The following is a 22,600-nucleotide window of genomic DNA, read 5'->3' as shown; positions in this document are numbered from 1 at the left end:
AAGCAGAAAATTCAAGAAAAGACAGCAAAATATTGTACACCCCGTGCTGCAACTGCTATTCAGAATGGCCTGAAATCAAATGTATCATTCCGAATGACCGCTGCAAAGTATGGTCTTGAGTTTTGATTATAGTGTGCTGATCATTAAAGGTGTATTACATTTTTTAGATTCTGCTATTGGTACTACAGCTGTTATGGAGTGACTCATGCAGCCAACTATGGCTGCAAAGTTTGGTCGTACATGTTATGTATATCGTTTGTTGTTAAATTTGAATCACAGTTCCTATGATCACTATTACATGTTTGTTTTTGTAGTACAGACTTAGCCTGATAACTTTGATCTACATTGTCTTATGGTTGTTATTGTTTGACTTGCATCCCACTGGGATTTTTGCACACAGCGTTGAAATGCGGTGTTTTGTCTGGAAGACTTTGCTGTTTTTTCCAGGATTTGTCTGTTACGCGTAGTCACTTTAAGATGTTTCTTGGTCATGTTTTGTTTTGTTGCGGTTTCACCCGAGTCAAGAGCCGCATGGCTCACAGGGTTATACCTAATAAATGAAACTGAAACTGAAAAGGTCATTCGCATATACAAACTTGGGTGATCCGTTTGGCGGCATGTTGCTCAGGCAGGCATTAAAGAGCATTTAGTGCGAGTACTGATTTTGTGGCAATTCATTGAGGAACAAGGGTGAACTGGCTTTGTCTACCATAAAGACGGACAGTCGCCTATTTCTTAGCATCTTCCATATCAGGCACATTGATTAGAGGCAAGGAATGGTCATTGTGAGCTTCAACATCAAGCTCTTAATCTACACTGTGTCGTAGGCCGATGACAAGTCCACAAAGGCTGTACCAGTCTTGGATTTATTATAGAATCAGAAATCAATGTCCTTTGCAAGGACCAAAACTTGGTCACAGAAGCTGCATCAAGGCTGGAATCCTGCTTATTTCCCAGTGATCACTGACTCCACGAGCGGGCAAATTTTCTGGAGGATGTTGCATTCCAGAAGTTTTTCACTCGTGTACAAGAGTACACACCTATAGCTTCCCGGATTGTAGGTTGGCTTGTCCCGTTTGGGTATTGTAATGACTATAGCCTGCTGCCATGCATTTGAGATGCATCCGGTTTTCATTATTTTGATGTACATGTTTGCCGGCCATTGGAGTCCCCTGGGGATTAAGTGATGGAGGGATTTTGGGGGGATACCATCTCTGCCAGCAGTCTTGCCTTCATTTCTGGCCAGACCCTCCCTCACTTCATCTGTGCTAATGGTGATGGAATTTAGTAAATAAATGTAAACCAATATCTGGTGTAATTGGCGATCAATTACTTGCTTTATGTTTGTGTTGAACGTTTTTCTTATGTTCTCCACTAGTTTGGAGGCTATTGAGTTTGGAAATCTGACACTCAAAGTGCCCTACCAGAGCAAGCTCTGTAGCATTTCTATACTTGTGTAATGTAGCTCTCAGAGATACCGTCTTGTTCAATTATATGTATATTTATTATGAATAAAGTCCGCTGACTCACTGATAACTTAACGAGTAACTGCGAGTTACTATATACGCTTGAGTAACTTAAATAACTATATTTTGAGACAACAGAACTCTAGCCTACCAAAACTACAAGATGCCCACTCCAGGATGATGAAGACGACCTGCTCCAAGGTGACGGCGGCGACGGCGATTCCCCACATCAACAGCTCAGCGCCCCGGTTCTTGCTGGCTCTCATCCCCTCACGACCCGGCCACCCCCCTATTCCCGAACTCTCGCTCACCGCACCAGGCCGTCTGTCTCTGCCCTTATTACAATTTAAGACCTTTAGGTCCAGTGATTCCCCCCACGCGACCTTGTCAACCTTGTCCCATCAATCATTATTAGCAACCACTTAGGTCCCACATTACCCTAATGTGACCATGTCTGTTCCTGTTACGTTAATTAGTAACCATGGTCACGGGGAGTGTACTGTCCCTTCATCACCCCGTACTATCCTTACACTGGGAAATCATAAATATTTCCAAACATTTTTATTGCAAAGATGTGGCCACAGTTCAACAAAGTTACAAAGCCAAAGTGATTTTCTACCTAAATGAGCATGAAGGCAGTGCTCATCTTCTGCTTACAATGCCGAGTCAGTGGTTTAAATTACACATTCCTCTGCATCAAATATATTTTTTTGGACTGAGATGGACTGAGACAGCCATCAAACATGTTTGTTGAGAGACGCTTTCTATTTTTCTGAGCTACCTGGCCAGTTATGATTTATTGAGTGCAATTACAAGCATTGCTTCATTTATCTGCTTTCCTTGCTGGGTCCCTCTCATTCCCTCATTTGTAATTCTGCACTCTGGGACATTGATTTCATTATTGGTGCTTTATATATGTTGTTGTTGTGGCAAGTCACCTCGTCTCCGAGCCCTGTGGTCTCAAAGTAATCCTCTTCAATCTTCTTCATCACAGCCTGGTATTTCATGAAGCCCCCAGGCTGCATGAAGTCCTGGTACTGCTCATCTACCAGCCAGTACAGTTCTTTGAGTCGTATTCTGCACTTTTCCTGCGATTGCTGCTTGTTGTGTGTCACCAAACTCACACACATGTTCTCCATGTGCTCCTGTAATAATAACAACAACATGCATTGCCGGTGATGATCCTGGGCTGTTGCAATGGTGTAGCATAGTTAATATGGCCCCTGGTGCAAGGAATACAATGGGAGTTCCCTGACCAATTTCACTCAGCCTTTCAACCACCCACTCAATCTCTCACCCAGTCACATACTCATCCACCAATTTACTTGCTCACCCACCCACTTAGAATCCTAGTAAAAATGTTTATTTCAAATGGAAGAATCCGATGAGATATGAAGCTTTTTTTTACATATGTCCAATAGGGGTAGGTCAGAAAGTTACAACAAACAATATAAAAACCGATAGTGCAAAATATACGAAAGCTTTGCAAGTCACTCAATATACATAAAGAGTAAATAAAGTATATAAGTATGATACTCTTAGGTTTTTTCGGTAAAGTCACGTAGGTAAAAAAATAATAATAGACATAAAATAATAAATCACGACGTTTCGGAGGCAACACAAGTCTCCGTCATCAGGTGGGACGGTCACAGCTAGATTTACTGTCTCAAGTGATTATTATTTATGTGTACTATTTATTTTTCCTACGTGACTTTTTCCGAAAAAACCTAAGAATATGAATCCTTGCAGTCACGAAAGCTTCAAATCTAGAATATATAAGTATGAATTGCATAAGTACATAAATGCCTGCCGATCGTTCAACACCAAATGCCATCTTGGGCAAGGTACTTAAATAAAAACAGCCCCAGACCACACCAAAGCAACACAGTCCATCAAATTTACTCAGCGACCTGCTCACTGTTCAATTATCTACTCACTGACTCAACCACTCACACACATACACATAATTACCCACTCACTCATACACTCACCCACCCATTAAATGTCTCACTTGCTCAATGACTTACTACAGCACTTAAACACGTAATCTTCAATTCTTAGGTTTAAATGATCATACGTTTTCACTTAGCTATTTAAACAAATGCATCTCAATACTGTGCAATTCACAAACACACAGGTGCATAATTTGAGACATTTCTAGAAAAGTAACGAGTATTTCTACATGTGGGACAAAACCAGTGCTCCCAGAGAAAACCCACAGGTCTCAGGGGGCAAACCTCCATTCCATGAAGATAGGATAGATGAAACATAATCTTATATAGATGTGTAGCGTGGTTAAATACGTGGCACATACTGTTGGCCGAGGGCAACGAAGGATAGACACGTGCGCGTGTGCAACACGAGATTGCACGGGCAAACCACCATCTAATTTGGAAGAGTAGCTGCTGCAGACCAGGTCAGCCTGGGGTTGCACGCTGACACTGGAGGTGTTGCCAGGGAGACGTGTGATAAGGGGTGATTGATGGCCTGACAGGCGCTAGCCTGTCTGACCATAAAGAGACACAACGGAGGAGCTGGATAATTGGGAGGGGGATATAAAGACGTGCGTGAGAGCGGAGCAGGAGTTCGTGTTGCTGGGAACCAGAGAAAGAAGACGTTTCATTGCTGCCGCTCAAGCCGGGAATGGACCTCAACCCTCACAAGTCGCCGGGCCGGTGATGGTTGATCCCCCCGCCCAGGACGGATGAGTGAGTGGGTCTTAGGGAGCATAGGTGAGGGCAGCGGTGGAACGGGGGTGTTGTGTGAGAAGCTGCGTGCAAGCTTCTGTGTGAGCGCTGCTGTGTGCAAGCCTCTGTGTGAGCGCCGCTGTGTGCAAGCCTCTGTGTGAGCATCGCCGTGTGCAAGCCTCTGTGTGAGCACTGCCGAGTGCAAGCCTATGTGTGAAAGCTACTGGGTGCAAGCCTCTTTGTGAGAGCTACTGTGTGCAAGCCTCTGTGTGAGCGCCGCTGTGTGCAAGCCTCTGTGTGAGAGCTGCTGAGCACAAGCCTCTGTGTGAGAGCTACTGGGTGCAAGCCTCTGTGTGGGAGCTGTGGTGTGCGAAGCCTTGAGTGCGGAGCTGCTGAGAGCAAGAGCTGTTGTGTGCAACTTAGTGAGGTGTAACATAGATAGGGGGAATTGGTTAACAGAAGTGACTGTATAGACAGTGATAGGAGTGCCTACGACTGGTGCAAGAATAGGCTAATAAAGTGTAAGTAGGTGACCTGTTACAACGTGTCAATCTGAGTGATTTTACAAGACACTACAGATGTATCGAGTGCTTTAGTCCCATTCACTTCAATATTAATAAAATTGTACATACAATGATCGTGGTTATTACTAAAAAGTGGTGTAGTTATGGTGACAGGACAGATGGGAGTGGTTAAGGATGGGTAGTGCTAGGAGTAGTGATAGGCCAAGTGGTAGGCCTAGTGGCAGGCCTGGTTATAGCTGGGATAGCGGGAGTTAGGGAATGGAAGTAGGATGGGCTCGGGAGAAGACATGGGGGTTGTTTTACGGGAGAAACAGAAGGTGATTATGGTGAAGATGATTGCTCTGTGTGCTGCAGTGGTAGTTGGTTCCATTGAAGGGGAGCAAGAAGGGAACAGGAATGAGAGCGTGACCGGGCACAAGGCGATGGAGGCACAGAGAGGGACAGTAGATATTGGAAGTGTAGAGGACGGGATGGGGCAGAGTGAGATAATATAAGAGTATTGCACCTGCGACGGCCAAGGTAAGGGAGTTGCAAAACATGTGTGCGATCCACCAAACCTTGCCTCTGTAGTGCTGGATTATAGGCATGCATAGTCACCCAGTTCACCCATACTCACCAGCAACTCCTTCTCGTGCGTGTGCTCCCAATCGAGCACAGCGTGACAGTAGAAGAGATCCAGAGCTTTCTCCATACACTTCTCGTGGTGCTTGTAGAGCTGACAGGTTTTTAGTGGAAAGTCGACTAAGATGCTTTCCATCTCCTTCTGGTAAAGTCCCTTGGCATCCTCCACTACCTGCAGGTTGGCGAGCTGCACCACCTGTACCCGTGTGTTCTCGATGCAGACCATGTCACCAGAACGCTGCGCCTCAATGTACATCCCTGCAACCTGCAAGAACACTGATACATCATCATCATCAGCTGTGACTGATCCACTGCAGATGCCACCTCTCATGATCCTGTGATGTAAGCCATACCTGTATATGAGATGATCTCATTGCGCCATATCCTCGATGGACGTCCTCTCAGACGCGTTCTATTTCTTGGCCGCTACCCCACTATTCTCGATCATCGGCCATCCTATCTTCTTGGGATTGTCCTAACCAAGCCCATTTACTTATGTTATCAACGTGATGTCACCTAACTTGTGTATGTTCTTCTGCATGTAATCCCAAGCACGTATCTCTCTATCTTCTTTGTGCCCTTTTATGTTTTTGTCCAGGTCTTTGAACCGTATGTCACAGCCAGAAGTACACGTATTGACAATTTATTTCGTTAGGCACCTCCAATTAGCACATGTGTATGGTACAAAAGAAGTAAAAAAATCAATGTTACTTTTGATTATCAAGGTCAATTTTCGAAAGGCACTGCAACCTGATCTCACCCGATTCTGTATTTTTTTTTTATCCTGGCCCGCTTTTACTAATTGGTATATAATATTCTGCTGTATTTTGAAGTCTTGTCCCTCTGATAGAAATCTTCGATTGTTTAGCGAATGCCCTTTATGACATTCTATATACTGAAAAACTCCTGTTTAATTATTAATTCAGATGTATTGCACTATGCTTATAATGCCTGACTTACAATCATACGGCCGTTTTGGGTCAAGCTTTTGCCCCGAATGATGATATATAATTTCGTTATTTTCATCATAATAAGACGCTAAAGATAATAACACACACCCCAAACCATGGGGTATTTTGGAAAAAAAATGTGCTTTAATAATCGTTTTCAACTACTATGTAGAGAAACCTTTAAAAGATAATTATGAACATGCTTACTGTTTTAAAACAGGGAACAATATTATTTGAAATATTATTCTGAACAACTCATTAAAACAGAACTCACAAAAGACAAAATGTATTTTACAAAATTATAAGGCACACCCTCAACTTTTGCTGCACGTGAAAATCGTGCTATGTTGTGGGAGAGGAGTTGCTACTTGAGAGACTGCTCTTTGTAGTGAATATGCACCATTTGCACTGCTGTCTCAAGGTCACGAACAGAGATGAAAATTACTCATTCGACCAGGAAAACAGTGGACCTGATTGAGCATTTGTTTTCACGATGTTGTGGAAAACCAGCATTAGCTGGAAACCCAGCGCTATAGATGCTTGGGTTGGTGGATCATACTAATTCGTGAAAAGACATCCCTTGACTCGTACAAGAAGAATGGAGAAGCCATTAATTGTGGCAGCAAAACGGCGAACTCTGTAGTAGGTTACAACTCAGTTCATGATTGCATTATCTCAGTACGTTTCCAATCCTAACCAGTTAACATCACCAATGCGCTGGTCTACGCACCCACCTGAACGTCTGAGGCAGCTGACATTGATGATTTTTTTTGGGAAACTTCAAGAAACAGCACAGCAAAATGTGACATATTCGTTGTCATGGGAAATTGGAACGCAAAAGCAGGTGACATGCGGACAATTTGGATAACTGGACAGCATGGCAGATGGAGAGAATAAACAGAGAAACTGTATAAGCTACATGAAAGCATGAACTAAATGTTTGATGCAGGAGAGTACGAACAAGAACCTACTGTGATTAAGTGGGAAGTACGAAAATTCTGAAGGAACTTACAAACAAAGCCCCAGGAGGAGATGTCACACCCATTGAGCTCATCAAAGGAGCAGAACATTAGGCTATTAAGATACTAACAGTTTTGTGCCAACAGATTTGGTCTAGCAGTGAAGTGGCCTAGAGACTTGAAGAGTGCAATATATACCTAAACATAAAAAAGCGAGCCCAGAGAATGCTTTAACAATCGTACTATAGCTCTCATATCCCATACCAGCAAGGTTTGGCTGAATATTATTCAACATAGAATTAAGAGCTATGTAGAAAGAGAACTACCGGATGTCCAAATAGGCTTCAGGAATAGAAGAGGAACAAGGGACCAAATTGTAAATGTAGTGGTGGTATTGACGTGCGCCGACTGTGACAGTGATGGATCACGGGGCGGCGCGGGGTGCGGGGTTGGGCACGCGTTGTGGGCGTGGTGTGGACGCGCGCGCCGGGAGTGACAGATGACGAGGCGGCGCGGAGTGAGTGGTGAGGCACGATGAGATGTGGGAAAAGAGGATCGTAGCCAGCGCCCGGCGATTGGTCGAATAAGTGGGTGCTCGCAGCGACGTCCGCAGGTGGGGTATAAAGGGGGACGCGCGAGAGCACTCGGGGAGAGTTACCCAGTTGAAGACCCGAAGACGGAGCTGAAGACCTAGTGAAGCCGAGTAGCTCAGTGGCGTTAGTCGCCGAGTAGCTAAGTGGATGTTGGTCATCCGAGTAGCTCAGTGGGCGTTAGTCGCCAAGTAGCTAAGTGGGTGTTTGTCACCCGAGTACTAAGTGGATGTTGGTCATCCGAGTAGCTCAGTGGCGTTAGTCGCCAAGTAGCTAAGAGGATGTTGGTCATCCGAGTAGCTCAGTGGGTGTTAGTCGCCAAGTAGCTAGGTGGGTGTTTGTCACCCGAGTACTAAGTGGATATTGGTCATCCGAGTAACTCAGTGGGCGTTAGTCGCCAAGTAGCTAAGTGGGTGTTTGTCACCCGAGTACTAAGTGGATGTTGGTCATCCGAGTAGCTCAGTGGGCGTTAGTCGCCAAGTAGCTAAGTGGGTGTTTGTCACCCGAGATACAAAGTAGGTGTTAGTCACCTGTAACCAAGTTTGATAAAATAAAGAGTGTGTTACCCGTGAAGTCGTCTCCCGTGGAGTTACTACATTACAACTGGCGTCAGAAGTAAACCTGTCTTCAAGAAGTATGGACACAAGGAAGACTACCCGTACCCACGAGCGAGGTCGGGATGACGACGGCGTACCGGGGACACCGACCTCGGGAGTAGAGGACGAGGAGTTGCCGCCGATGCAGCACTTCGCGGTGATGGCCGACGCTCCGCTTGCCTCCGACACCGGCCTCCAGGACGCGCACGCCCGCTTGGCGGAGTTGCTACTCGCCGCCGCCGCTGTCTTGGCCGACATCTCCGTTCCGGCGAGCGGAAAAACGGCTGCGGGGGTCGTGGAGGAAGCGACGGTGGAGGATTCCCGCCAAAGGGCGCTTCGCGCCAAAAGCCTGGAAGTTGCCGCCGTTTTTGGGGGGCCGCCACCGATTGGCGGGAAAGACGGACGCCACGTGGCCGGACACCTCCGCGCAGCGCAGCCCATGTCATCGGCGCGCGCCGGAGCCCTCCATTTTGCGCCTGACAACCGAGCCGACATTTTACACAACTCCAGCGGAGCGCGGGAAAATCTCTCCGACGTCGACGACGATCGGGTCCTCCAGCAAAGATTGCCCGCGCTGTCGGCGTTCAAGGCGGATGGGGGCGACTGGGGAGCCTTCCAACGAAGGTTCCTCGCTCATCAGGAGATGTCGGGGTGGTCCGACACCACTGCCCTGCGTGCGTTGCCAGCGATGCTTGACGACGACGCGCTTGCAGCCTTCACATCTGCTGCAAGGTCGTCCCGCTCTACGCTCCAGGCCGCACTACACCTGATGGCGAAGGTGTTCGGGCCGCCCTCCACGTGCCGCCACCAGTTCTACGATCGGCGGAAGGTGGCTGGGGAAACGACGCTAGCCTACCGCACGGCACTGCTCGCCTTGGCGGACGCGGCTTTTCCCCGCATGGATAAGGAGGGGAAGGACGCCATGGTGACGGAGCAGCTGCTGGTGTTGGCCCACGAGTTGGGGGTCCCCATCAACGTGGCAGACGAGATGGAGATCTGCTCCCTGGCGATCGCCACGAGCATTCACGCGTACGAGGTCCTCAAACGCAAGCCGGGGGTCGTCTGCAAATGGCCGGGGAATGCGGCACTGGCCGCCACGATCGCCGAACCTCAGCCAGCTGCGGTGCAGGAGCGGGGCTTCGCTGCATCGTGTCCGGGGGAGTGGAGAACGGGAGGTCGTTCGCCCACACGTTCGCCCCGCAAGCTGGAGCAACCGAAACCTACGACGTCCGTCGTCTGCTACAACTGCGGCCTTCGGGGTCACGTCGCAGCCGGGTGCCGGGCCCCGCGTCCGCGCGCCGCAGGACCACGTCGGGACGACGACCAGGGCCACAAGTCATCCCAACAAAACCCGGCAAGTCGCGGCACCTCACACGTTCGGTCCACAAACACGGCACATTCGGGTCGCCGCTTCGCGGTGGGGGGTTCGCGGCTGGGTGCCGGGGGTTCAATTCGGCGAGGGGGGTCCGTACGCGGCCCGCAAGCAGTCGAGTGGTCCGAATTGGCCCACAGGATCGTGGCTGCGTCAGCCGGGTCGTCCGTGGTAACGGGGTTCATTGACGGGGTTGAGGTCCGGGTGCTTGTTGACACGGGTGCGTCGGCCACCATCATCTCGGACCTTATTTATAACATTCTTCCCGTCCAGAGTAGACCCCTTCTGCCAGTAGACGTGCCATTTTATGCGGCGAATGGGGGATCCCTGGGGATCATCGGCCAGATTCGGGCGACTATTTGCATTGGGGACATTAAATTAGCGGGCCCTATTTTTGTATCATCATCGCTGGCCGTTCCCTGTTTGCTAGGTACGGACTTTTTGTCAAAAATGCCCATCAAAATTCTTATTGATCAGGCCTGCATAGAGCTTCCGTCAGGTCGGCGGGTTGCCTTCTTGTCGAGCCCTATCAAAGTGCGCACGGTTTGTGCGACGGTGCAGGCGCTGGCGACTCACACTGTACGGGTACCCCCGGGATCGCAAATGTTAGTACCCCTTCGGTTCAGGAAGCCACTCGAGGTGGGTGCGGAGGCACAGGGGGTGCTGTTGGGGCCGTCAAACAGAGCCAGTAAGGGCCTCGACTTAGCGGTTGCTCAAACCGTGGTGAGAGGGGACAGTGAGCCGTTCGTAATGGTCCTGAATACGGGGTCGCGGCCGGCCGTAATTGCGCAGGGAACGGTGCTGGCTCACGCCGCGCCGCTGCCCGTTGAGGAACGGCTCGTGGCTCAAGCAGATTTTACTGTCGAGTCGCATCCTCAAAGTGATGAGGGGACTGAGTGGTTGGACTCGCTGTGTGCGGGTTCTGCTAACTTGTCCGGGGTGCAATTGGGAGCATTGAGGGGTTTGCTCATCGAGTTTGCTGACGTGTTCAGCAAACATAAGTACGATATCGGCTGCACTGACCTGTTGCGCCACCACATAGCTACAGGGGACGCGGCCCCTATTCGTCAGAATCCCTTCCGGCTCAGCCCGGCCGAGAAGGAACATGTGCAATCGGCGGTTAATGATATGTTGGCGGCCGATATCATTTCGCCCTCTTCTAGTCCGTGGGGTGCTCCTATTGTCCTAGTAAAAAAACAGGACGGGTCCTTGCGGTTTTGTGTCGATTTCCGCCGCTTAAACAAAATCTCGATGGCGGATGCGTATCCGCTCCCCAGGATGGATGAGTCGCTGGATGCCTTGGCGGGAGCGCAGTTTTTTTCCACACTCGATCTGCTTTCTGGATTTTGGCAATTGCCACTCGATAACGAGTCTAAACCTAAAACTGCTTTCCGGACACCTGGGGGCCTTTTTGAATTCAACCGTTTGCCCATGGGCTTACATTCCGCTCCCGCCACGTTCCAGAGGCTCATGGAATTGGTTTTGTCGGGCCTCCAATGGGATACCTGTTTGATTTATCTTGACGATATTATCGTCTTTAGTCGGACTTTCGAGGAGCACCTCCAGCGACTGAGAGCGGTGTTCCTCAGGATGCGTTCCGCTAAGCTAAAATTTAAACCGGCTAAATGTTTTCTGCTTCGGGAATCGGTCAGGTATTTGGGCCATATCGTGAGTCGTTCAGGGATCTCGACGGACCCTGCTAAGACGCATTGCGTCAGCTCATGGCCAACGCCAACCTCGGTCACGGAGGTTCGTAGTTTCATTGGTTTTGCCTCCTATTACCGTCGTTTTGTCAAGCAATTTGCCACCATAGCCAAGCCCCTGCACGCTTTGACGGCTAAGGGTGTGAGGTTTCACTGGGGGGCAGAGGAGGAGGATGCGTTCTGCTCCCTCCGTGACGCTTTGGTGCAGGCTCCCCCCTTGTGTTACCCCGATTTCACACAACCGTTTTTGCTTGACACGGACGCCAGCAATACGGGTATCGGGGGGGTGCTCTCACAGTTGGTCGGGGGGGTTGAACGGGTGGTCGCCTACGGTAGTAGGGTTCTTTCCCCCGCAGAACAACGCTATTGCGTAACTCGTCGTGAATTGTTAGCCATTGTGTTTTTTACACAGCAATTCAGGCCGTATCTTTACGGCCGTCATTTTACGGTCCGGACGGACCATGCGGCTCTACAATACGCTATGCGCGTGGCGCAGCCATCGGGCCAATTGTCCCGATGGTTGGAGGTCCTTCAAGACTACCAATTCACGACGATTTACCGCAAGGGGTTGCGGCACTCAAACGCGGACGCCTTGTCGCGGTTGCCGCCGTGCACGGACTGCACATGTTTGTTGGGATCAGCGCGGTGCAAACCCCCGGTCGCCGGCACCCCGGGAGTTGCGCTCGCCGCCACTGACACCCCGGGAGAGGACGCCCCCACGGGGAGGGATTCGCTGTTGTCGTTGCCCCTCATTGAGTGGGGCCGCCTCCAGATGTCCGACAGCTCCCTACTTACGCTGCGTCGGAAAGTTGGCGCTCCCGAACAAGGGGAGGCGCGGGTCGGTTCCTGGGTGTGCAGACAGGGCCTGTTGATGAGGTGGGACAACATGTCCCGGCGTCACGTGCTCGTTGTGCCTGTTGCTATGCGGGGTAGGGTTGTTCTGGCAGCTCATGAACGGCTCATGCATCTGGGTTTTCACAAAACGCTCGCCCTAATCCAGCGAGACTATTATTGGCCGGGGATGGGTAACGACGTGGCGAATATTCTTAAGGGATGCGTAGGGTGCGCCAAAAGGAAACCGCCACCATTGGCAGCTAATCCACCGCTGCAATCCATTCAGGTTTCGCGTATAAACGAATTGGTAGCGTTGGACATCTTGGGGCCCTTTCCGGTTACACCAAGGGGAAATAGGTTCCTGCTGGTTGGCGTGGAATACTTCACCCGATGGCCTATGGCATGGCCGCTCGCCAACCAGTCGGCTGCGGCGGTGGCGGACGCCTTTGTCCAGGGTTATGTGTTGGACAAGGGCGCCCCCGAACGCTTGCTGACGGATCAAGGGAAGAATTTTTCGAGCGTTTTGTTGCGCGAGGTGTGCGACCTGTTGGGTACAAAGAAAGTGCGTACTTCCCCCTACCACCCGCAGACTGACGGGATGGTTGAGCGTCTGAACAGAACGATTTCGTCTATGTTGTGCCAACAGGTCTGCGACGATCAGGTTGATTGGGACTTACAGGTGCCGGGGGTACTCGCGGCCTATCGAATGGCCCCTCATGCGGCGACAGGGTTTTCCCCATTTTTTCTTATGTATGGGCGGGAGGCCGATCCGGCCATGGACGTCCAACTGGGGATTTCCCAGCCACGTGCAAAATTTAAATTGGCAGACCACATCAAATTTAATATCGCCAAATTGACTGAAGCGCGGGAGGGGGCAAGGTTGAATTCGCGGTCGCGGCAAATTGCAAACGAGAAATTGCATGAGCGGAGGGTGCATACGCATGATTGGAAACCAGGCGATAAGGCCTGGCTGCATTGTCCACATGCACCGTTGGCTACGTCCCCCAAGTTGTTGAGACCTTGGAGGGGACCGGTGGAAATTGTGCGGGTTGCACGGCCCCAGAGTATACAGATTAAATGGGGGAAACGCCGTTGGTATGTGCACCCCTCCCGACTGAAGCCCTATGCGGCACCGTGTGACCCCGTTCTGTGCCGTGACGACCGGGCGTGTGATGTGACCGTCGACTCGGGGAGGGAGGTGTCGCAGGCTGATCCTCACGTGTCTCCACCTGACCCACCCCCAGGTGCCTCGGGCTTGACGGCTGCTGACCGTCGAGAGCCTGAACCCCGGGGCACGCACGAGTCCTCGATGCCTGGCCGATGTCTTCCTGAACCGCCGGCACCACCGGACGTTCAACCGCGTCTGGTGCCGTACGACGGACCGGCAAGGCGGACTCGGGCTAGGTCTCAACAATTTTCATGAGGACGGTTTTTTTGTGCTCTACACCGAGCTCGCCCGGTGTTCCCCTCTGCCGGGGTAATGTCCCGTTGTAGGGACGCTCGGAAGAAAAGGGGACACTGCACGAGTCGAAAGAAAAAAAAAAAAAAAAATTTCCATTTATTTTTTTTGTATACACATTGCTATTGTCACTCGCCGGTTTGTATATATTGTTCTATTGTCGCGGTGGCATTGGTTGAGGGTTGCGGATGGTGGTGTTCGCGTCGTGTTGTGTTGTTAGCTTAGTTGTTGTTCTTGTTGTTGTGTTGTGTTACGGGGCACACAGGGAGGGGTTGTATATTTTTGTAGCAGCCGGGGCGGCTGCGAGCTATGTGGTAGGGGGTGATGTAGTGGTGGTATTGACGTGCGCCGACTGTGACAGTGATGGATCACGGGGCGGCGCGGGGTGCGGGGTTGGGCACGCGTTGTGGGCGTGGTGTGGACGCGCGCGCCGGGAGTGACAGATGACGAGGCGGCGCGGAGTGAGTGGTGAGGCACGATGAGATGTGGGAAAAGAGGATCGTAGCCAGCGCCCGGCGATTGGTCGAATAAGTGGGTGCTCGCAGCGACGTCCGCAGGTGGGGTATAAAGGGGGACGCGCGAGAGCACTCGGGGAGAGTTACCCAGTTGAAGACCCGAAGACGGAGCTGAAGACCTAGTGAAGCCGAGTAGCTCAGTGGCGTTAGTCGCCGAGTAGCTAAGTGGATGTTGGTCATCCGAGTAGCTCAGTGGCGTTAGTCGCCGAGTAGCTAAGTGGATGTTGGTCATCCGAGTAGCTCAGTGGGCGTTAGTCGCCAAGTAGCTAAGTGGGTGTTTGTCACCCGAGTACTAAGTGGATGTTGGTCATCCGAGTAGCTCAGTGGCGTTAGTCGCCAAGTAGCTAAGAGGATGTTGGTCATCCGAGTAGCTCAGTGGGCGTTAGTCGCCAAGTAGCTAGGTGGGTGTTTGTCACCCGAGTACTAAGTGGATGTTGGTCATCCGAGTAACTCAGTGGGCGTTAGTCGCCAAGTAGCTAAGTGGGTGTTTGTCACCCGAGTACTAAGTGGATGTTGGTCATCCGAGTAGCTCAGTGGGCGTTAGTCGCCAAGTAGCTAAGTGGGTGTTTGTCACCCGAGATACAAAGTAGGTGTTAGTCACCTGTAACCAAGTTTGATAAAATAAAGAGTGTGTTACCCGTGAAGTCGTCTCCCGTGGAGTTACTACATTACATAAACATCAAGTGGATAATGGATAGATAAAACGAATACCGGCAACAGCTGTACCTCTGCTTCATTGACAACAGCAAAGCTTTTTAGTGTGGAAACCATGAACTGATGTTAATTACAATGAAGGAAATGGGAATCCGAACTCACCTTGTATGCCTGTTACATAACCTATATGCCAACCAAAAAGCAATGAAATACATGTTTTTTTGAGTTAGATCGCGTAAACATATAAATCCATTACCACCCGACACAGCCAGTTCGTAAGGTTTGTCACGTAAACACAACATATCAATTTGTTACGAGCACAGCACACCGGTGGGTTGGAGAGCAAAGCCACAACATTTACAAATCTGAGTACGACGTTTAAAAAAGCAACAGTTTGGGGAGACATGAGAAATTGACCTTGAGTAACACAGGGCTGTATATGGTCTCCATACCAATTTAATTGATAAATTGAGCATATTATGAGACAGGCAGGCTTGGATTCAATTGAGGCAGGCATGAAGCCATATTATTAACATTCCTTCCCTTTATTAATTCTAACCTTACTCTCTCCCTTTGATACTGCTAATCCTGCATAATGCATGGGCATAATGACTTTAAACCCCTGGCCAAACCTCCTACGCATTTCACAAGTAGTACTAATCGCATATCTGTATTTCCCATAAATATGCTAAATTCCTCTTGATATGAAAATTATTTTGTCAAGACGCTCTTCGTCCCTCCATCCCAGCATAAATAGTCGCTCCAAGCCTGGGGCGTGCCATTCAGACTCTGCCTTCTCGACAGACCTGTTTTCCACCTGAAGACGACTGCTTGCGTTGTGGCCGAAACGTCGTGAGAATAATTTTATTATGTTTTATTTTTATTATTTTATTATTTTCCTTCTACGTGACTTCACCGAAAGAACCAAGAAGATGAAGATGACTGCTTAATATGGAGGGGAAGTTTGTTCCAGTAAAGGTGGGAGAGATGAGACTCAGTGAAAACGTGTTTGAACACTAGGAGGAGGAACAGAAAGAGACAAAGATTGAGAACATAGAGGGTGAGACAGGAGTTTTGCAGCAGAGGTTGAAATAAGCAGTCGGATTTTGCGAATGTTTAATATATGAAACCGGCAAGTGCAGGTAGTGGCAGAAATGTGATCAGAAAGGGAGAGGAAAGAGTAAACAATATTACCAAGGTTCCGGGCTGAGGAAATATAAAAGGAGGGAACGAGATGGTGGGACAGGGAGGAGGGGAATAAGCGGCATGGAAATATAATTTGGGGTTTGGAAGGGTTCCATACTCTTTGGTTATTTCGGTAAAGTCACGTAGGTATAATAAAAGAAAAAATAATATATCACGACGTTTCGATCGCAACACAAGCGGTCGTCCTCAGGTATACAAAATAATCCAGCAGTGGAACTGCTGAACCAGCGAGAGAGCTGTTCCAACAAGAGGTTATATATGTGGCCCACTGCATCTCCAACCAGCGCCACCTAGCCAGTAAACAAGAGCACGTACACCATGCCCTCAAGACGAATGGATACTCAGACCGCACAATCCGCAAAGCTGTATCCCCAATCATGGGAAGACAACCATCTGAGGACCCAATTAAAACCATCACCTTGCCATACATAGCAGGTGTTACCAAAAGGATTTCCAAAATCTTAAACAAACACAAGATCCATGTCAGATTCAATACAGTACACAAAATCCGTGATTTGATCCCATCTGTGAAGGATGTCATTCCTGACATGCAATATCCTGGAGTCTACAAACTGAGTTGTACCTGCGGTAGCAGTTACATTGGGGAAAGGAAACGACATGTCTCAGACCGTGTTCGCGAACACAAGGCAGATTTGAAATACAGCCGAACCAATACCTCTGCCGTGGCTGATCATTGTTATAACGCAGTGGGCTCGCACAATATTGTTTTTTCCCGAGACCAAGGTACTCTGCAAACCTTCGGGCTACCATCAAAGATTTGTCCATGAAGCCATCCAGATATATAAACAGAGACAATTTCAACCGAGAAGATGGGTATAAGCTGAGCAATCATTGGAAGGACGTTATTAATCAAGCAAAGTCGTAACTTGATGTAGTGCTTCCAATCCTCCCTGCCGTTTGGCTGTTATCTCCGACTCTCTGAGTTGCATTGTCCTGTTAGGTGCCTCTGCATTAACGGGCTTGGGTCTCACTAACATGGCCACCTTTGCTCCCTTAGCCTCGATGTATCGATAGTTCTGGCTGTGCATCTCACTGGCGTGACCACCGTTGCGGTGGTTCCCTTGCGTGGACGCGCTTGCCTCTCACAGCGCAGTTGGCAGCGCCGCAGCTTGTGTTACACATAGACATGACATAAACTTGCTAATCCCCCTAATCTCTCTGCCTAATCTCTCCCATCAACATAGTGCTAATCTGCCATTAACACTGCTGTTGTGCTCATATGCAGGGACGTTACTCTTATGCGATGACGGAAGCTCATTTCATGTTAATTTCTCTCCCTAATCTCTCTCCCTAATCTTCCCCATTAACAACTGACATGCTTGCGTCCGTGGATGGAATTCCTTTCCAGCTCAGACCCCACCTGCTTGCCCTTTGCCACATATGTAATAGTGTTCCAGGAGACTTGGACGCAGGGGTTGGAGGCACACGTATTTATTCCGTGTCGGTACAGCACAACACTGACATACAACACTGGAGGGGGTATCGGCCCCCTCACCCGTCTAACTGGGGATACACTCTCTAGCTACGCCTAGCCTACCTCTGGGTCCTCCACTAACGGGCTAGGGGAGGCTAGCTAGCCCGACACTGGTAAGTCGGGCTCACGGTACCCGGAGTCCCAGACCAGCTCTTACAAGAGCACTGGCTCTGGCTCTCGGGACCACGCCGCTGGCTCGATCCTGTTCGGCCCTGATAAGGGCTGCGATCTAGGGGAGTCCAGGGCTCTATCTACGACGATCTTCAGTTTTCACTGGTTAGCTTCAACATCTCTCCCTGAGCTCTCCGGCTCATCCCCTTTTATACCAAAACCCCCGCTGAGGGGTGGGGCCCCGGGGGATCCCAGCTCCGAGTCAGCCCCCCAGGCTGCCCGATGCGGACGTCGCTGGGAGCACCTTCCCGTGCACCGACATAGCCACGCCCACTGTGTTTCTTTCCCATCTGATCCCATTGTATAACAGCCACTCCGTAACACCCCTACACATATATAACCTCTTGATGTAACAGCTCTCTCGCTGGTTCAGCAGTTCCACTGCTGGATTCTTTTTTCAGCCTGAGGACGACCGCTTGTGTTGCGATCGAAACGTCGTGATATATTATTTTTTATTTTATCTTTCTACCTAGGTGACTTTACCGAAAAAAACAAAGAGTAATCCCTGCAATCACAAAAGCTTCAAATCAAGATTGTTTGGAAGGGCTGTTGGACAGAAAGTGACGTGACATCCAAAATTGGATGGATACCAGACAGGATGAGATGCGATAAGTGGGGTCATGGGAAAAGGAAGGAAAGGATAAGAAAATTTTAATTTAATCCACGAAGGAATAATGGGGAAAGTTGAGCGAAGAAAGGAGAAATTTGAGTTGTGAAATAGAGAAACAAAGTTTAGACCACCAACTCAAAAGAGCTGAAAGCATGGTCATATAGACCACGTCGATCTGTCCGTCCAAAGCAGGTCTTAGTGAAACAAAGAGACTGGTTTTATCCTCATTGGGAGTCATCAGTGCAGTAATCGATTTTCACTTTCATGAAGGAAAAATGTAGTGTGTATTTAGCTGAGCTTACGCTGTCCCGTGAGGATGACTCCATCAATGTTCTTGTACTTGACCTCCTGGTGGATGTGGGATGTGAATTCATTCGCAACCTCAAGGAAGCCAGGTTTGAGATCTTTATCTGGAATGGTCTCCAGCTTGCTCAAGTCTTCTGGGTTGACTGGCATGGGGAACGTGAAGCACTTGCGCTTCTGTAAAACAAACAAAAAGAACAAAAATAATAGATTTAACCCCTATGGCAGAGCATGTTTTGTTTGCATGTTGTCCACAAATACGTGTGATTAATGCAAACTTAATTCCTTGAAAAACGTATCTAGTTTCTGTTGAAACATCTTAACACCGATTTTATTGCCAGAAGGGATAAAACCTATTCTTATTTTTCAAAAATAACATCTCATTATAATATTTGTCTTTTCACAAAACACATAACAGTATTTTCTTTCACACACACAACCCATTGGCCACATAACCTCAGAGTGCATCTCATCAGCAACAAGATGGATGCCGGTGTGGATGCCGTGCCAGGCATCTCACGGCTCTCCACCTCCTTGTCAGGTGCCCTTCTCTTTCCCTCATCGTCACATGGGGCCCCCTGAAATGTTTCTTGGCGAATCGGCCTTATAACCGAGTCCTTTAACATCGACCTCTACTAGCCGCCGGCAGGGTCGTGTCCATGTGCTGTCCACTGATGGTCTACAGATGAGGTCGCGGCCTCCCCTAGGGCTCTCTGAACCTGGAGAAGCATGCTGGAAGAGACCCCTTAACAGCTACTCACCTACAGACAGAACCGTTAAGTCCTGCCCGGGAGCCAGCAAGAGGAACCCTTCCTGTGAGCGCCGACGCACTTGTCAGTGGCTGCCACAGGTTTTCTGAATGCCCAGGGGCCTACCCGGGGGTGAAGCCTGCAAGTGTTAACCTAGCAGAAATCGCCTTCATCGGCACGGCGCTGGGAAGAGCTGCTACCAGGGTCTCAGGGCTTAATTCCGAATTATTTACTGGAGTCCCATCTAATTGACCAATTTGGGAACTGTCGCAACAACGACATCGACTTCTGCAATTGTGGCATGAACTTATATTTCTGTAATTACTGCAACATCTCGACCTCCACAGCTACTTTAGCAACAGTTATGGTGACCATTACAACTATTTCAATGGTCTTTGTGGCAGCTACTGCAACCAACTGCTGTTGCTGTGGCTGCTTCAACAGCAATGTTTAAAATTAACGACTACTACACATACTTCTGTGCTGCTACTGCTTCAGCATAGTTTGCTACAATTGCTTTAGGAGACAGCTTTATGCCTAATGTGTATTTGTTATTTTGCTCCTCTCCCTGTCTCTCTTCTTAAAATATCCTTTCCTGACTCACTCTATCTCACTATTCTATATGCCACTTCCCCAAAATAGTGCTCTCATAACCTGACCTTCCTGTTCCTCTTCTAATTCCCTGCGATGTAGGGTCACCTGTTTATATAATCGATAATCAGTTAGCAAGCTGCTAGCCTTGCTCCTACTCATAGGTGGGATTGAATGTAACCTTGGGTGTACACCATGTCTTCCTCTGTATTCTCATTTAGTGCTTCTGACTTTGCTAACCATTCTGGCTTGGGCATTCTGAACTTTTATTGTCTCTCTAAAAACTGGACATTCTCAATTGAAATAGATAACCTCTGACTATACATAGTATGCATCACTGAAACTTGGCTTTCATCTGGGAAGAACACAAACTCACATAGTATTGATAACTTTACCTTTTTTGACTTGACAACCCTTGAAGAAAGGTCATGATATCCTCATATATGTACGTAGCGACATTGCACTTTCTTAATAGAGTTTCTTTGGGTTAGATCGCGTAAATATAAGTGTGTCGTTAAACAACCACCACCTGACACATCCGATTACTAAGGGTTTGTCACGTAACCAAAACATGCCAATTCATTACTAGTTCACCATTGTGTTGGAGAGTAAACCCAAAATATTTGAGTACGACATTTCGCCGGTAATTACAACCAGCCTTATCAAGGCAACAGCCGTAGTTGTGGAGAAATCCTCCTGTTTTGGTCTTAAATAGAGGGATACATGTAATGTCATCACTTGTGAGTCAATCAGGCGCAAAGACCAGGGGGGGGGTGGGGTTAATGTGTTCATATAAATTACAATGGATATATTATTGGTTTGGTTATTCACAGTTAATTAATGTACATTATGTATGCACATTGTTGTATATATATAGGCCTTTTTTCAAAAATTGATATTAATAATAATTCTGCCAATATTTTTTTTAAATAATAATCAATCGGGGTGTCGCTTGGGGCACAAAGGGGGTAATGCGAACCCCCTCCCCTCAAACAACAGCTGCCTCCCACAAGCCACACCAGGCAAGGAAGTAGCCATAAAACGTAATAAAAAAAACCCGGTGCAAAAGGGGGAGTGGGGGGGTTGCTAATGAGATTCTAGGGAAATCTCTACTGGGCTTCAAAGGCCGCCACAAAGCACATACAAACAACAGGCGCCACGATTCTTCCCGGGCGGTGAGAACCGAACACACATCTTTGTTTTGGTTTCTTTGAGTACAACAATAAAAGTTTGAAGCTTGGCTATAAGAATACGTCGACATTATAGACTGCACTCAGATTAAGAGCCAGGCTACAATCTACATTATTGGGTTATCATTTCTCGTATATTATTTAATATTATTCATATTATTTATTATTATTATTTTTCTATCTACGTGACTTTACCGAAAGAACCAAATAATGAATTCTGGCAGTCACGAAATTTTAAGTAAAAACTTAGTTACATCTCCAATCTCAGGATATCAAAATATAACTCGAGAATAAAAAGCACGGAATCCCTGGATACAGACAGGGAACAAAGGTTCATAAAACCCTCGGAATACATGTGGTAACAACTATGGTAGATCACAAATCTTGATTAAACATAAACCAAATAATAATGATAAAGTATTACACCGAGGATCATCCAGAATAAATACAATACGAAACAGGTCAATCACACACGACCAAGATAATATGTATTCCATGAAATAAGAGCCTCCCGACCGCCTTTGTCTTCCAGAAGCACGTGGTAGCAATAAATCACAAATGCAGGGAGGGCGCCTTCCCTTAAGATATCAAACACCATGAAGAAATTCCAAACCACGCGTACTGTAAACACTGCTCAAAACATACCTTGAGTCACTTAAAGAGTTAACACCGCAAAAAGGGATAAATACTAAGATAAAAGGTGGAAAATAATGTTTCTTTTTCTCTCACCTTACAACCCATAAGAATGAACGGAAAATATGGTAACAGGAGGTCACACTGCAAGAGACGGTGCCCCTCTTTGTGAGAGACAAGAAAATGTAACACCTCCAACCGGGAGGGAAGAGGGTGGGGGGACGCAACTGGACAGGGGGAATCCCCCCCTCCTTCCAGATTAATTATTGCAGAGGGTTGGAGGACTGGAAGGACGCACTTGGGGGCAATTTGGAGCATCTATTTCCACTGATGGTGGGGTGGCTTGAGGAACGCGACAGGAACCAGGCCTTGATGAGACTCAATAAAATTAGTACAAACACACACACACTGGACAAACAGCTGTTCCCACAGGCTGAGAGCGAAATTAAAGGAATTTCTGTCCGTTGTGAGAAGGCGAGCCGAGGTGGGAGAATTTCACATATAAGCAAGGACACAGATCATGCAACTTAGTCTTGCTGTGGAAAGCTCCGGTGGTGGGCCCCGCAAACAACTATGGATGCAGAGTCTTGCAGAGGAGAGGGGCGATGTGTTGCTAGGTGCTGAGTTCGGCGCTGATCGACAGATTATCGCTGAAAGTTTTATTCTACATTCATCATGATGTTTTGAGTCGCTTGCAGATTCAATGATTTCGAAAGTTGTAT

General features: G+C 48.3%; 1 protein-coding gene across 1 annotated transcript in view; it reads right to left on the bottom strand.

The window, feature by feature from the left end:
* The window catches only part of LOC144952998 (guanylate-binding protein 1-like), a 93,434-nt gene that overhangs the window by 24,927 nt on the left and 45,907 nt on the right, over positions 1 to 22,600 (bottom strand). Inside the window, exons 9-11 of the mRNA XM_078883481.1 lie at positions 18,715 to 18,892; positions 5,294 to 5,574; positions 2,405 to 2,611 (exon numbers count right to left, since the gene is read on the bottom strand). Of these exons, the coding sequence (XP_078739607.1) occupies positions 2,405 to 2,611; positions 5,294 to 5,574; positions 18,715 to 18,892 (666 nt within the window). The remainder of the gene's footprint in view (positions 1 to 2,404; positions 2,612 to 5,293; positions 5,575 to 18,714; positions 18,893 to 22,600) is intronic.

This window comes from Lampetra fluviatilis, chromosome 71, assembly GCF_964198595.1.
Source record: "Lampetra fluviatilis chromosome 71, kcLamFluv1.1, whole genome shotgun sequence".
NCBI lineage: Eukaryota > Metazoa > Chordata > Hyperoartia > Petromyzontiformes > Petromyzontidae > Lampetra > Lampetra fluviatilis.
Note: the sequence above shows the minus strand (reverse complement) of the source record. Positions and strands in the feature narration are given on the sequence as shown.